Raw genomic sequence first — 16,154 nt, 5'->3', positions numbered from 1 at the left:
CCCAAACTCCCCAACCCCGGGGGTGGCGGAGACACCCGGGAATGCAATGGACGTACTTGGGGTGGTTTGTACGGAGAGAAAGGCACACGTGTACAGAGGGTGCTTTGGGTTGAGAGAGCAGGGACTCCTGGCTTGTTTAGGAGGCTCTAAGGAAGAGGCTGGTTCAAGGGCCAGGCGGCTTTAGAAGGCGCCGGCCTCCGGTTCTTTCTGCAGGCCGCCTGATGGGAAGGAGAAAACCCGGCCCTGCGGCCCTTTCCCGACCGGAGGAAAGGAGCGGCCATCCAAGAGGACCCAAGTCGCAGGGGAAAGCTGCCCCGCGAGGAACGCCGCTCTGCTCGGGACGGAATCCCTCCAGAAAGAACCTCAGACCCAGCGTTACCGAGCAGGGGAAATAAACGAATTAGACGTGGACGCAGGAAAAGCCTTTCACGGCTGAGACCGGCCTTTGCCCTCGGCGCGAGGAAAGCGGCCGAGACGGCCTCGCCGGGCGGGAGGGCTACCCGACTGGGAGCTTTACCGGGAAGCAACCCGGAACCCAAGCACGGGGGCTCGGTTTCCCCCCAGCCCAGCCAAGCGCACGGAGTTTTCTGCTTCCGCTACCTCAGAAATCCGTCACTTCCGGACGGTCGGCCGATGGCCCACGGAAGAAGTACTGCGCAAGCGTCGGGAGATGAGCCGGCTTTTGCGCCCTCGGGCCTCTCCCGGAAGCGATGCGTCGGCACGAGCTCTCCTACGCCGGAAGTAGTCCTCACGGCAGCTGGGCGCCCGGCCTGCAGTCCTCATGGTGGGCCCGCCCGGCGGCGGCGGCGGTTTGGAGAACGCCAACCCCCTGGTCTACCGGCGCCAGGGCGAGCGGCCCACCACGGCGCGCGAGCAGGATGAGGGGCTGCCCGACGCCATCGACGACCGCGAGATCTTCGATATCCTTTGGCGAAGGCGGGGGGGGGGGCTCGGGGTCCCTGGCGCGCCCGGCCCGCCACCCTTCCTTGACTGAGCACATCTCATCCGCGGCATCCACGACCCCGAGCACCCGCTGACCCTGGAGGAGCTGAACGTGGTGGAGCAGCTCCGCGTGCAGGTGCGGAGGCCGAGCGCGCGAGGGGTCCGCGGCTCCCCCCCCCCCGCCCGGCGCCGCCTCTCAGCGCCCCTTGTGCCCCCTGGCAGGTGAGCGACGCCGAGAGCGCCGTGTCGGTGGAGTTCACGCCCACGATCCCGCACTGCAGCATGGCGACCCTCATCGGCCTCTCCATTAAAGTGAAGCTGATCCGGTCCCTCCCGGAGAGGTTCAAGGTGAGCGACGGCGGGGAGGGAGGGCCAGGGCAGCCCCCGGACTTTCCTGCCTGCCGCCTTCGCGGGGACAGAGGAGCCCCGGCGCGCAGATCCTTGCAGGACAGCAGCCGTTGGAGCCCCACGCGGGCCCCGGAGGGGGGGGATTGGGAACTGTGTTCCAGCCTCTCCGTTCCCACCCACAAGCTCTTCCTCCTGGGAACTTCTGGCCCGCGGGTCCTCTCAGAAAGAGCGGTGGGCCGCTTGCTGGTATTCAAAACGGCCAGGTTTACTGCCACTTTTTTCCTACCTCCTGCTTGCTGTCAAACTCTAATTCAACAGTTTAAGAGTACATCAGCAAGAAATCGGGTACTTTTTTCTTTTGGAGATCACGTAGATCTCTCAACAGTGCTTTTTGTTGGTTGTTGTTGTTAGTTGCGAAGTCGTGTCCGACCCATCGCGACCCTATGGACAACATTCCTCCAGGCCTTCCTGTCCTCTACCATCTTCTGGAGTCCATCTAGGCTCACGCCTACTGCTTCAGTGACTCCATCCAGCCACCTCCTTCTCTGTCGTCCCCTTCTCTTGCCCTCAATCTTTCCCAGCATTAGGCTCTTCTCCAGTGAGTCCTTCCTTCTCATTAGGTGGCCAAAGTATTTGAGTTTTAGCTTTAGGATCTGACCTTCTAAAGAGCAGTCAGGGTTGATCTCCTCTAGGACTGACCGGTTTGATCGCCTTGCAGTCCAAGGGACTCACAGGAGTCTTCTCCAGCACCATAGCTCAAAGGCTTTAATTCTTTGGCGCTCAGCCTTTCTTATGGTCCAGCTTTCACTGCCATACATTGCAACTGGGAAGACCATAGCCTTGACTATACGCACTTTTGTTGACAGGGTGATGTCTCTGCTTTTTAGTGTGCTGTCTAGATTTGCCATGGCTTTCCTCCTGAGGAGCAAGCGTCTTTTAATTTCTTGGCTACAGTCCCCATCTGCAGTGATCTTGGAGCCCAGGAAAATAAAATCTATCACTACCTCCATTTCTTCCCCATCTATTTGCCAGGAATTGAGAGGGCCAGATGCCATGATCTTGGTTTTCTTAATGTTTAGTTTCAACCCAAGTTTTGCACTCTCCTTTACTCGCAACAAGAGGCTCTTTAGTTCCTCTTCACTTTCTGCCATTAGAGTGGTATCATCTGCATATCTTAGGTTATTGATGTTTGTTCTGGCAATCTTAATTCCAACTTTTGATTCATCTAGCCCTGCCTTTCTCATGATGTGCTCTGCATATAAGTTAAATAGGCAAGGCGACAGTATACAGCCTTGCCGGACTCCTTTCCCAATTTTGAACCAATCAGTGGTTCCGTGTCCAGTTCTCACTGTTGCTTCTTGACCCGCATATAGGTTTCTCAAGAGACAAATAAGATGGTCTGGTATGCCCATCTCTTTAAGGACTTGCCACAGTTTGTTATGATCCACACAATCCAAGGCTTTAGCATAGTCAATGAAGCAGAAGTAGATGTTTTTCTGGAACTCTCTAGCTTTCTCCATGATCCAGCGTATGTTAGCAATTTGATCTCTAGTTCCTCTGCCTCTTCGAAATCCTGCCTGTACTTCTGGTAGTTCTCGATCCACATACTGCTGGAGTCTAGCTTGTAGAATTTTAAGCATAATTTTACTAGCATGAGAAATGAGTGCAATGGTGCGATAGTTTGAACATTCTTTGGCACTGCCTTTCTTTGGAATTGGAATGTAAACTGATCTTTTCCAATCCTGTGGCCACTGTTGAGTTTTCCAAATTTGCTGGCAAATTGAGTGTAGCACTTTTACTGCATCGTCTTTTAAGATTTTGAATAGCTCAGCTGGAATACTGTCACCTCCACTAGCTTTGTTGTTGCTCAGCTTTTCTAAGGCCCACTTCACTTCACATTCTAGGATGTCTGGCTCGAGGTCAGTGACCACCTCATTGTGATTATCAGGGACGTTAAGCTCATTCTTGTATAGTTCTTCTGTGTAATTTTGCCACCTCTTCTTAATCTCTTCTGCCTCTGTTAGGTCCCTGCCATTTTGGTCCTTTATCATGCCCATTTTTGCATGAAACGTTCCCTTCATCTCTCCAATTTTCTTGAAAAGATCTCTGGTCCTCCCTATTCTATTGTTTTCTTCTATTTCTTTGCATTGTTCATTTAAGAAGGCATTCTTATCTCTTCTAGCTATTCTCTGGAATTCTGCATTCAATTGGGCATATCTTTCTTTTTCTCCCTTGCCTTTCGCTTCCCTCCTTTCCTCAGCTATTTGCAAAGCTTCCTCAGACAGCCATTTTGCTTTCTTGCATTTTTTTTTCTTTGGGATGGTTTTGGTTGCTACCTGTTGTACAATGTTGCGAACCTCTGTCCATAGTTCTTCAGGCACTCTGTCTATCAGATCTAATTCCTTAAATCTATTTGTCACCTCTACTGTATATTGAACAGGGATATGATTTAATTCATACCTGACTGGCCTAGCGCTTTTCCCTACTTTCTTTAATTTAAGCCTAAACTTTGCAATGAGAAGCTCATGGTCTGAGCCACAGTCAGCTCCTGGTCTTGTTTTTACTGACTGTATAGAGCTTCTCCATCTTTGGCTGCAGAGCATATAGTCAATCTGATTTCTGTGTTGACCGTCTGGTGATGTCCATGTGTAAAGCCGTCTCTTGGGTTGTTGGAAAAGAGTGTTTGCTATGACCATCGTATTCTCTTGACAAAATTCTATCAGCCTGTGCCCTGCTTCATTTTGTACTCCAAGGCCAAACTTGCCTGTTATTCCAGTTATCTTTTGGCTTCCTACTTTAGCATTCCAATCTCCCATGATGATAAGGACATCATTTTTGGGTGTTAGTTCTATAAGGTGCTGTAGGGCTTCATAGAACCGGTCAATTTCATCCTCTTCAGCACTGGTGGTTGGGGCATAGACTTGGACTACTGTGATATTGAATGGTTTGCCTTGGATTCGAACTGAGATCATTCTGTCATTTTAAGGGTTGTATCCCAGTATTGCTTTTCCTACTTTTTTATTGACTATGAAGGCTACTCCATTTCTTCTGAGGGATTCTTGCCCGCAGTAGTATACCTGATGGTCATCTGAATTAAGTTCACCCATTCCTGTCCATTTTAGTTCGCTGATACCTAAGATGTCGATGTTTAGTCTTGTCATCTCTTGTTTGACCATGTCCAGCTTTCCTTGATTCATGGATCTTACATTCCAGGTTCCTATGGAGAAAGAATCTTCACAGCATTGGACTTTCCTTTCACCACCAGACATATCCACAGCTGAGCGTCCTTTCGGCTTTGGCCCAGTCGCTTCATTCTTTCTGGCGCTACTAGTACTAGCCCTCTGCTCTTCCCCAGTAGCATATTGGACGCCTTCCGACCTGAGGGGCTCATCTCCCAGCGTCATATCGTTTTGCCTTTTGGTACTGTCCATAGGGTTTTCATGGCAAAGATACTGGAGTGGTTTGCCATTTCCTTCTCCAGTGGATCACGTTTTGTCAGAACTCTCTGCTATGACCTTTCCGTCTTGGGTGGCCCTGCACGGCATAGCTCATAGCTTCATTGAATTACGCAAGCCCCTTCTCCACGACAAGGCAGTAATCCATGAAGGGGTTTGTTGGTAGACTAAGGCAGTTAAAGGGCTCTGAAAACTCCTGCTCAATGCTCATGCTCTATCATCATCCAGCAAAAGAAGAAAATAGGTAGTAGCCTATTCTGCCAATGGCTACCAGTGCAGCTTGTGGAGCAGAGGTATAGATTGTGGAACATGCACAACTGCCCAAACAGCATTTTGAAGCTCTCAAATCCTTTTCGGAGGTAGTCCCATTGTAGAGTGAATAAAGCATGACTACTGTGAGCAGGTTGAGGAATGAATGGAATTGGTGCACGACACGCAGTTGTCCAAAGGCCATGGCTGCTGCCACCTGTTCTTTGAACAGAAGTATGAGTCCAGAGGGACCCCCAGATTGTGCCCAGATCCCATTTGAACAAGAGATGGAAAGTCCCAAGAGCCAGGGGCCCAACACTCTTGGGCTGAGCCCGTTATTCCCCATCCAAACCCTGACCGCCTCCAGGCTCTGAGACAGAACATCCAAGCATTGCTTAGCTGTGTCATCAGCGTAGTGATAATAACTTACCCCGTGCCATTGGATAACCACCCAGCAGCTTTATGTAGCTGTTAAACAAGACAGCAGAAAGGACTGGATGCTGTGACACCTTGCAGAGCAGAGGCTGAGAGCAGAAGCTTTCTTATCCACACCAACTGGAACCAGTCCAGGAGGAAGGAAGAACCAGCACAAGTCAGTACAGCCCACTCCTCACCACTGTGGCCAGGTCAGAAGGAAACCATGGCTAATGATATTGAAAGCCATTGAAGGTCAAGATAGGTCCCTATCCTATTTCCTTGCCTCTCCCTCCCATCCAAGGAGAACTGAATGAAGCTGAGCCATGGGTAATACTTCACCTGAAAAATCAGAATTGTTTTTTTCTGAAAATTAAAACTAAGGGAATTATTGCAATGAAAGGGTTGTTACATCCCTTTCAGGAGGATGCACAAATTTGGTGAGAGGTCCTTTGGTGCTCTCTGGGCTTGCTTGTTTTCTTGCAGATGTTTCATGACCCAAACTAGGTAACACTATCAGTGCTCTGGGTAACTTGAACTGCCTGTCTCCTTTTCAGGTGGATGTCCACATAACACCTGGGACGCATGCTTCTGAGTATGCAGGTAATGTTTTATTTTTATGTTTCCTGTTCAGTACACCTCTTGACAAGGTTGAGTTGAGGATATTCAGCTGCTCAGATGCAAAACAGAAAAGGTGCTTCACAGAGAATTCAGATGCACTTATTGCCCATTGTAAAAAGTGCCTTTTTCTGGTCTCCCCCCCCCCCCCCCGGGCCTCTGTGTGAGAGCAGGAAAAATGGGTGGCAGGAGCACTAGGTTTCCTCTGAAAGGGCTTTTGCTCTTCGGGTCCAAAAGCTGCACATCCCAACTTGTCTTGTTGCCGAAGAGCTGCCAGACAGGAACCGTCTTGCCATCCTCTGCTGTTGGGGCAGATTCATTTCCAAGCGGTTTTGCTTTGTTCTTGGGATTCTTGGTTCTTTAGAAATGCCCATTTAGTTACTTTAAACCTTTTAATATGAATCTGTTTTAATTCATGTTCTACCTTCACATTGTATCTTTGTTTTGCAAAAATAAGAGTCATATATTTGAGCCTGTCTGAGGCAAAATGCACACATTTGTATTGTTCAAGTGTTAAAATATAAGTCGGTAAACATTTTGCTGCTTTTGGGGGGAAATGGGGAGCTCATAAACTGCTTGTTTGCTGGTTGTCCTTAGCTTGGCAGGGTGGGAGAAATGACCCACCTCTTCTACTAAACATGGCAACAATCTAACTAAAACCATCCTTGGACTGCTCTTCCACAGTAAACAAGCAACTTGCTGACAAAGAGAGAGTAGCGGCTGCCTTAGAGAACATGCACTTGCTCCAGGTGGTGAACCAGTGCTTGTCGGGACGATCTTAGTGCCTCTGTGTGTGTCTCTCTCTCTGAGCATCTTCAAGGTCTGGTGGAGGCCGGCTTCTTGGTGAAAAAAGGTCTTTTACTTGTCATCTGTCTACGTCGGAGTAAAAAAAATGTTCCTTAGCAAAAAGGCCATTTGAATTTTTTCACTTGAGTTGGTAATAAATGTGGTTCTAAAATATGCTATTTGAATAGAGGAAGATGCTTGTAATAATTAACAAAAGCCTTACACCTTCCAGTCAAATAGGTCTGTTTTTTAAAACTTCTAGTGATGGAGCATCGACAACTCTGGGAGACAAGCTATTCCATTAATTGTTCCCACTGTCAGTAAATTTCATCCTTGAGACAGGCCCTCAATACCAAAAGACAGTTATCATCTGCCCCCAATCCTTATCATGTATGACAGGCTAGACATACCTATCTCCCTCAACCATTCATCATGCAATTTAGGCTGTTACCAAGTTAAAAGTGGCTTGAATATGTTTCTTATTCACAAGGCCTGTCGTGTCCTTGGAGGCTTCAGCCTTTTGGAGCTGTCAGGCCAATCTGGATTCTGTAAATATCCTGGGGCTGCAGGCCAGCTTGTCGAAATGTGCAGCCCAGGGATTTTGAGCAGCAGCAGAACTGGGGGAAAAGTTAAGAATTCAGCCACCCTGTAACCGAATCCACACAACACTTTGTAAAACATAGCTACTATAACATGCTCTGGCAAAAGAAATCTGGTGCAGCTTCACACAATAGTCTGGATCTCCCAATGTGCTAAAGATCAACTATTCTGCTTTCTAGCCTTGTTCATCTGCACACTGAGCACTTGCTTTAGCTTCCTTTTTCCTTGGGATCACCTCCTTCCATCTTCTCTCCTGCTTACTTGCTTCCCAGTAAGGTTCCCCTCACCCTCTCCTTTCTTCTCCTTCCACTGGGCCCCCCATCAATCATACAGAATCCAAATTATATCTCTACAAAATGTAAACTAACTGAAAAACCTGAAACAAAGATCTAGAGCAGACATGTCAAACTCGCGATGTCACGTAACATATCAGGACAGTTTTGCCATTGCTGGCAATGGGGTTGGCACGGCTTTTGTGTGATGTGTCCAGCCCGCGGGCCAGCAGTTTGACACCCCTGATCTAGAGGAGAAAAGCAAAGTCTAGAGACAGGTATAGCTACTTTGAGATTCAAACAACAAAATGAGAAAGCCCAAGTAAAGGAAGAAGCCTGCAGCCAAACTGAACACGGTAAGGAACAATTAATCTGACACAGCAAATGAACCTTTAGAGATAGACAGATGGCAACTTCTCACTAATAGAAGGAGGAAAAAAATGTAGTCCAGTCTAGTCCAAGCCTGTTGGAGCTAACCATCAATATCATAATCTCCCCTTGGAAGAAAGCAAGCAGACACCTACAGAAGGCACAATAACTGAGTCTACCAATTATAGGAAAAGAAAAATAGACCAGACTTCTTTAAGACAAAATAAGGCATGGGTTGGCGATATAAGATAACAATCTAACTAGAGAGGTTTGCTGTCACCCAGGAGCAAAGATCCATGATGCAAATAACTAAATCCACAGATTACCGTATTTTTGGGACCATAAGACGCACCCAGTTTTTAGAGCAGGAAAACAAGAAAAAAAATATTCTGAACCAAATGGTACCGGTATACTAAAACAGGGCTTTTCAACCTTTTCATCCATTGTACCACTTTTAGGACAAGGCAATGTCCGAGTACCACCAGCCGCCCAGCAAGGTGTCAAAAACTTGACACCCCCCCCCAAAAAGGAAAAAAATGATAAAAATACAGGTAGTCCTTGACGTACAACAATTCACTTAGTGACTGTTCAAAGTTATGACAGCACTGAAAAAAGTGACTTATGACCATTTTTCACACCTAGGACCGTTGCAGCATCCCCAGGGTCATGTGATTTACATTCGGATGCTTGGCAATCGATTCATATTTATGATGGTCACATTGTTCCAGGGTCATGTGATTGCCTTTTGCAACCTTCTGACAAGCAGTTAGTGGGGAAACCAGATTCACTTAACAATCATGTTACTAATTTAATTTCTCTCCTTCTCTTTCTCTCCCCCTCCCTTTCTCTCCCTATTTTTCTCTTTCCCTCTATTTCTCCCTTTTTCTCTCTCCCTATTTCCCTCCCTCTTTCTTTCTCCTTCTCTCCCTTTCCCTCTCCCTTTCTCTCCCTCTATTTCTCTCCCTTTTTCTCCTTCTCTCCCTCCCTATTTCTCCTCTCTCCCTCTCTCTATTTCTCTCTCCCTCCCTCCCATTGTTCCTTCCTTCCTTCCCTCTTTGTCCTTCCCTCTCCGCGTTAAGAGCAGTACCCGCGGAGGTGGCCCTGCGGCCTGGCTTTCTCTTGCAGAAAGCAAGCTGAAACGGAGCAAGGGAGATTGCCAGGAATGCGAATCGGCCAATCTCATGCTCCCGCAGTCTCGGTTTCAACTTCCCTTGCTACAAGAGAAAGCAGGCTGAAACGGAGCGAGGGAGATTGCAGCAGCGCGAAATTGGCCAATTCGCATTTCTGGCAATTCCCTTGTTCCGTTTCAGCCTGCTTTCTCTTGTACCAAGGGAAGCTGAAAGTGAGTGAGGGAGATTGCAGGAGTGCGAGATCGGTGTTTCACAGCACATGCCGATTCGTGCTCCTGGGAATCTCCCTTGCTTTCCACTTGCGGAGGTTGGGGCTGGCCATACGGATCACCTTCAGACCATAAGATGCACCCTCATTTTCCCCCCCACTTTTTTGGGGGGGAAAGTGAGTCTTATGGTCTGAAAAATATGGTACCCTTTTCTCCTCTTTCATGTGGAGATGAATGATACAATAAAGTCCCTGGAAACAATATCAAGAGACTAGAAGCAGCTAGGCATGAAAGCCAAAAAGATGGGGACACCGGTGGTATTTTCTTCTGTGCTCCCAATGAAATGTAGGCATCCACTGAGGGAAGGCAGAACTTTTGAAGTAAACCACTGGCTTGAGAGGTGGTGATGATGTGAGAACTTCAGATTTTTAGTTCATGGTCTACAATACCTACATGAAGGGTTTCTGGTAGAGGATGGGCACATAATAATCAGGAAGAATATCTCTGGAAATCAACTGGTTCACCTTATCCAAAGGATTTTAAATTAAGGGGAACTCAAATACAAAACAGGAGATGTCAAAAGTAAACAGTGTCAGTCAAAAAGCAGCAGAGAGAAAGCAGAACTGCTTAATTCATCAGGTTCTGACAAAAAAAAATAGCCCAATCTATCAAAAGTAGAACTGTAAGAAATGGACTAGGAATCCAAGTCAAAATAAGATAGCACCGATCCATCCTAGACAAATTCAAATCACCAGGACCAAATGGATTACGTCCCAGAATTCTGAAGAAGCTCACAGACATGATCTTGGAACCACTGAACCATATCTTTCAGATCCTGGAGCACTGGGGAACTACTGAAAAAATGCTGATGTGGTTCCCATCTTCAGAGAGAGAGAGAGAGAGAGAGAGAGAGAGAGCACTCATCTGTGAACACCTAGAAGTAAACAAAGTTATTAGAAGTCAACATGGGTTTGTCAAAACAGATCATGCCAAACAAATCTCATTTCATTCTTTGACAAAGTGGCTACATTAGCAGACCCAACAAAATGCTGTGGACATAGTATAGACATTTGATAAAAGTAAGCCACAACCTATTTCTTGTTAAGATAGTAAAATGTGGAATGGACAGTACCACAAGATGGATTAACTGGCTGAGAAACCAGACTTAACATGACCTCAATACAACTGCACCTCTATGGAAGGTGCACGTATGCATTGGGGTGCCCCAAGATTTTGTCTTGAGCCCAGTATTCTTCAACATCTTCATAAATGATTTAGATGAGGGGCTAGAAGAGAACTCATCAAATTTGCACGTGACAGCAAGATAGGATGATTAGCCAACACTTTAGAAGATAGGCTTAAGGTCCAGAAGGATGTTGACAGACATGAACACTGGGGTCTAGCTAACAAAATGCAATTCAGTGGTGTAAAAAGTAAACTTTACACTTAGGTAAGAAAAACCGAATGCACAGGTATAGAACAGGTAATGTCTGGCTGTGATCTTAGAGTCCTAGTGGACGGCCACGTAAGAATGGGCCAGTAGGGTGCCACAATTGCCAAGAATGCAAATGCACTCCTAGACTGCATCAATAGAGGGATCAAGATCATGTAAAGTGTTAACACCCCTATATATTAGGTTGGTAACACCAGACGTGGAATACTGCATCCAGTTCTAGTCACCACGATATAAAAAATATGTTAAGACTAGAAATGGTACAGAGAAGAACAACAAAGATTATTAGGGGGCTGGGAGGTATAATGTGATGAACAGTTGCAGGGAATGGTTATGTCTAGTTTAACAAAGAGGATATTAAGGGTGACATAGCAATGTTTCAATATTTGAGAGGCTGTCACAAAGATGTGGGAGGCAAACTATTCACCAAGACAAGTAGTATGGGGTGGAAGTAGATAAATTTCCTGACAGAACAATTAACTAGTGAATGGCTTCCCTCCAGAAATTGTGGGTGCTCCATCGCTGGAAGTTTTTAAGGAGATTGGACAGCCATTTGTCTGAAATGGTCTAGGATCTCCTGATTGAGCAGAGGGTTGGACTAGAAGTTCTGTAAGATCCCTTCCAACTCTGTTACTCTATTCTGTAAATTTCAGCAGCATAAGCTATCAGCAAGGAAGTGTTTAGACACTAAAAAACTCTTTTGAAAGGGATTCAGTGAAATATAATTTCATTTAATACATGGTACAAATCCTTTATTTCCTGTGTTTGAAAACAGAATATATCTACCAATAAATCCTCTTTGGATAATTGCTGTGTCAGTATTAGAATTAAATTCTTTTATGATAGTTTATGGTGCTAATATTGCTTAATTATGCTACAGTGGTATTGGAGGGATGCTATAGTTGGCTCTGTTGGCCATTGCCTGCTATTGATGAATGGCTGTAAGCCCCTTCAGCTCCCTGGCAGATTCAGCCTCTTCAGATGGAATAAACAAAATGCAACTAAGTCATCCAAGTATCTGCCTTCAAAAGCCTTTCTGAAAGCTGCTGTCAAATTGAATTGTTAATGTGACAAAAGGGGGAAATTATAATTATATTCAATTAGTTTAGTTTCAACTAGATTTAAATCAGATGATTTTTTTTTGGTCCTGTTTGACTCTTATCTATTTACATCTGATGGGACATCAAAGGCCAGGTCTAGTCTTTCATCTGAAAAAACTCAAGTTCATTCTGCAAGATGCATTAACTGTGGGTCAGCCTGGAAGTTTGCCATCTTAGTCCCAATTCATCTATGGGGTATTGGACTGAAAAAGCTGAGGAAGAGGGTCAGAGGTTCACAAATAAGCAAGCAATGTTTGAAACAGCAAAAAGCCAACTGGCAGGTCTACCCTTTGTCTTGAGGATGGAGAGACCATTACACTCAAGACCAGGCCTGACCAGTCCCAGCCACCTGTTATAGTCCTTGCAGAGCATAGGGCCGCTAGACTATTGGCTGCTTTTGAAGGGCGGGCAAGCTGTTTTCTCAATCCTCAACAGCAAGAAGAGGCAGAAAAATCATCCACCCATCCTCAGGTTGCAAAATGAAAGAAGATCCTGCTCCTAAGAAGCCCACCGGGACAGACTTGGGCATCCAAATTCTTTTCTGTGCCAGAGCACCTTGGAATTGTTCCCCTGTTAAAACCAAGAGCTTGCCTTAAGATAGGGAAGCTTTTAAAGGACTGCATTGGTTTTATTATGATGGCCCATTTCTAGGGAAAATCCTTGCCATCTCCCCACCACGAGTGACCACTTGCCAAGTGGCTTATCAGTCTGACTCTGCATCCTGATCTTCTCTATTCTTGGATCCAAATATGTTTGGCTCTTCTTAGATTTAGCTTAAATTAGCAGATAAGAACAGCTATGAAACATCTTACATTTGGGAAAAAGGACAGGGAGAATTGGTTAGTTGTGGTTTGGATGGCAAGACAGTTTTTGCTACTGAGATACTGTCCAGGCCGAGGCCAAGGCATCTGGCCCAAGTACCTGGCTAGAAACCAGCCCTGGGCAGACTTCATTTTCTAGAGTTCACAAGTCCACCGAGGGCAAAGAGATGCTATTTGGTGGCGGTAGGATAGGCATGCTGAGGGTTAAGGTGCAAGAGCGCTTCTTGGCTCCTGCTCAGTATGGAACTGAATGGGGGTGAGGGAAGGAAGGCTTTTTGTTCCCCTTGTAAAATCATTTGGAGTCTGAAATTCTTGAGATCTGCTGTGATTGACTCAGAAATTAACCAGCATCTTTCCAGGCTCTTTAGCCACCTGTGGCCTTTGTCAAGCACAACTAGGCCAGAGTGAAAGTTCACTCAATTACAGATATAATTCCAAACACTATTAGAGAGTGTCAGAACCCCTATTCTGAGGGGCCCCTTTTCTTTCTTTAGCTCAAACTCTCCTCTCTATGCTTCTGGCTTCTGCCATGCTCCTGGAGGGGAGGGGGGAAAAGCATTGCAGGTTATTGCCCTGGTTTCCTCTATCGCTACATTGTAACACTTGGCTGTTTCTGCATACTTCCTCTTTGAACTATCTATCCCCTTCATGTCAGCTAGTAAGGGGGGGGGAGTGGGGGGAAAGGAATGCACTTCCGGCAACTGGATTATCTCTGCGTTTGCAAGGGAAGGTGTGAAGAGGTGACAAAACATTGCTACGACCCTGGAACAGCCTGGCATTATCTCCTCTTTCCCACAAGGAACTTAACACCTGGTTATTGGCCCATTTGAACTGATCGGATGAACTATGGGGTGGGGTTTGCTCAGGACACTTTTAACCTATTGATCTGAGCGGGAAAACCTCAGATCCTGTCTATCATGCCTGCTATCAGCTTCTCCTAATAAAAGTTCCTTTTTGGAAGAAACTGCTTCCATGAGTTCTGCTTTCTTAGGATGAGGTTTTGAAGTGGGCCCTGACATTAGACAGGATCTGCAGGAGGACTTTGCAAACCATGTCATACAACGGAACAGGGAGAGAGGAACCTGCCACAAAGGGGGATCCCTCCTGCCGAGCAGATCCCTGCAAGCAATCCAGTTCTGGTTCCTCCAGTTCATCGGAAGAGGTAGTGGAAGTACATTGCCACAAGCCTTGGTGGTCGATGGGTGTTGGAAAGAAGGATGACTGAGAGAAGAAGGTGAGAAAGGTGACACTCAGACGGGGCAATCGCCAAACAGGCTGGAAGGAAGAGATGGAAAAATCCCTCCATCTCAGCGAGGACAAGGAAGATCACTCGGGGCATTCCAGCCGGCTGCTGGAACAGGCAATCGGCATTATGAAGATAGCCCTGGAAGGAGGAGACACCTGAGCCCTACTGAGGTACCATCCGCATGGGTTGCAGGAAGAAAGAGATCGAGCAGGAGGCCGAGGCCCGAGGGCCATCCAACAGAAACACTGCTGTCGCCACCCGTCACATGAAAGCCGTGGACAGAGAGGGGAGTCAACAAAGGCAACAGCCCAGCCCAAGTCAGAGGAAATTCCGACTGAAAAAGCTGCTATAGGGGGAGAAAAGGAAATGCCCGAAATACTGGAGGAGTATATAGAGACCTAGCCAAAGTGTTCAGCAAGGAGAGGTCCGATAAGTTATCAACGCATCGGCCCACAGACTGTGCAATAGAGAGCAGACCAGGTGCGCTTTATTGTACTCTATGAGCCCACAGGAATTGGAAGAAATGCAGAAATTTATAGACAAGAATTTAGAAAGGGGATTCATTCAACCAGCAAAGCCAAAGCCGGCCACCCCTGTATTGTTCCGAGAAAAGAAAGACGGAACTCTTTGCCTCTGTGTGGATTATAGGGCTTTGAACGCCATAAGCGAAAGCAACCTATACCCTCTCGCCCTCATGAAGAAATGCTATCCCACCTTTCAAAAGGAAAGATTTTCACCAAGCTAGACCTAAGGTAAGCATACTATCAAATAAGAATTAAGGAGGAGGATGAGTGGAAAACTGCATTCAATTGTCCCTTAGGGCGCTAACAGTTCCGAATCCTACCTTTTGGGCTACAGGGAGCCACAACCGTATTCATGCAGCTGATAAATGATGTACCAAGGGAGCACCTATACAAGGGCATGCTTGTTTATCTGGATGACATCCTTATATTCACAAAGACTATGTCAAACTGATTAGAGCAGGGGTGTCAAACTCAATTTCATTGAGGGCCACCTCAGCATTGTGGTTGCCCTCGGGGGGGGCGGGGGGGCGTGGCCAGGGTGAGCATGGCCTACTGGGTGGGCATGGCCAGCTCTACATCATTGGCATCAAGGGTGCTTATGGGGGCCTGGGCAGAAGTGGGACAGATCTGGGGGTCTCTGGCAGAAGGAGGGTGTCTGGGCCAGGGCCAAGGCAGTGGGGGCCATTCCCTGTTTCCAGGATGGCTTCGTGGGCCACATGAAACCACTTTGCGGGCCGGATCCGCCCCCCAGGCCTTGTGTTTGACATGTCTGGATTAGAGCAATCCTAAGCAAACTGCGGGCAGCCCACCTCTGTGCCAAACTTTCTAAGTGTGAATTTCACAAGGACAAAATAAACTATCTGGGGTACCGCATATCCCCTGAGGGCATAGAAATGGACCCCAGAAAAGTCCAGGCAGTACTAGAATGGGCACCACCCCGCACGAGGAAGCAATTGCAGTGTTTCCTGGGATTCGCTACCTTCTATCGCCAATTCATTCCCTCGTTTGCCCAAATAGCCTTACCAATTACAAACATATTAAAAACCAGAGGGGAGGAGAACCCCAAGCGAAGCCAGCCGCTGAAATGGACAATAGAATGCCAAGCTGCATTCAAAAGACTGAAAAAGCTGTTCTCTGCAGAACCTGTCCTAAGGCACCTTGATACCAACAAGCCTTTTGTAATTCAGGCAGATGCCAGCGACGTAGCAATGGGTGCTGTACTGTTGCAAGAGGATGATAAGGGGCATTGCAGCATACACATCGAGAAAACTCACTGAAACTGAGCAGAGGTGGGCAGTCTGGGAAAAAGAGGCATACGCAATGAGATGGGCTTTTCTCACATGGCACTTTTTGGAGAACAAAATTCCTTTCCAAGTGTGGACTGACCACAGGAATCTAGAAGTCCTAAAGAAGCCAAGAAAACTCACCCATAAACAAGCACGGTGGTCACAACATTTTCACTAATTCAATTTCACACTGAAACATCTGCGGCGGGGGGGAACTTCCTGGCAGACGCACTATCCAGAATGCGTCTGGGAAGAGTTCGATCCTGTGACTCCGGATGAAGTGGACAAGATCATGGGGAAGCTAAGTGCCGCCACATGTTTGTTGGACCCGT

The 16,154-nt window shown here is 46.9% G+C and overlaps 1 protein-coding gene across 1 annotated transcript; it reads left to right on the top strand.

The window, feature by feature from the left end:
- Positions 1 to 675: 675 nt before the first annotated feature.
- Positions 676 to 10,810, top strand: CIAO2B (cytosolic iron-sulfur assembly component 2B). Its single transcript, XM_081335963.1, has 5 exons — positions 676 to 922; positions 1,001 to 1,078; positions 1,165 to 1,290; positions 5,966 to 6,011; positions 6,711 to 10,810. The coding sequence occupies exons 1-5, from the start codon at positions 782 to 784 to the stop codon at positions 6,806 to 6,808; spliced, it is 489 nt and encodes a 162-aa protein (XP_081192089.1). The 5' UTR covers positions 676 to 781; the 3' UTR covers positions 6,809 to 10,810.
- Positions 10,811 to 16,154: the final 5,344 nt, after the last annotated feature.

The sequence above is a fragment of the Vipera berus genome, assembly GCF_964194415.1.
Source record: "Vipera berus genome assembly, chromosome: 10".
Classification (NCBI taxonomy): Eukaryota; Metazoa; Chordata; class Lepidosauria; order Squamata; family Viperidae; genus Vipera; species Vipera berus.
This window is presented reverse-complemented; position numbering and strand designations above follow the sequence as displayed.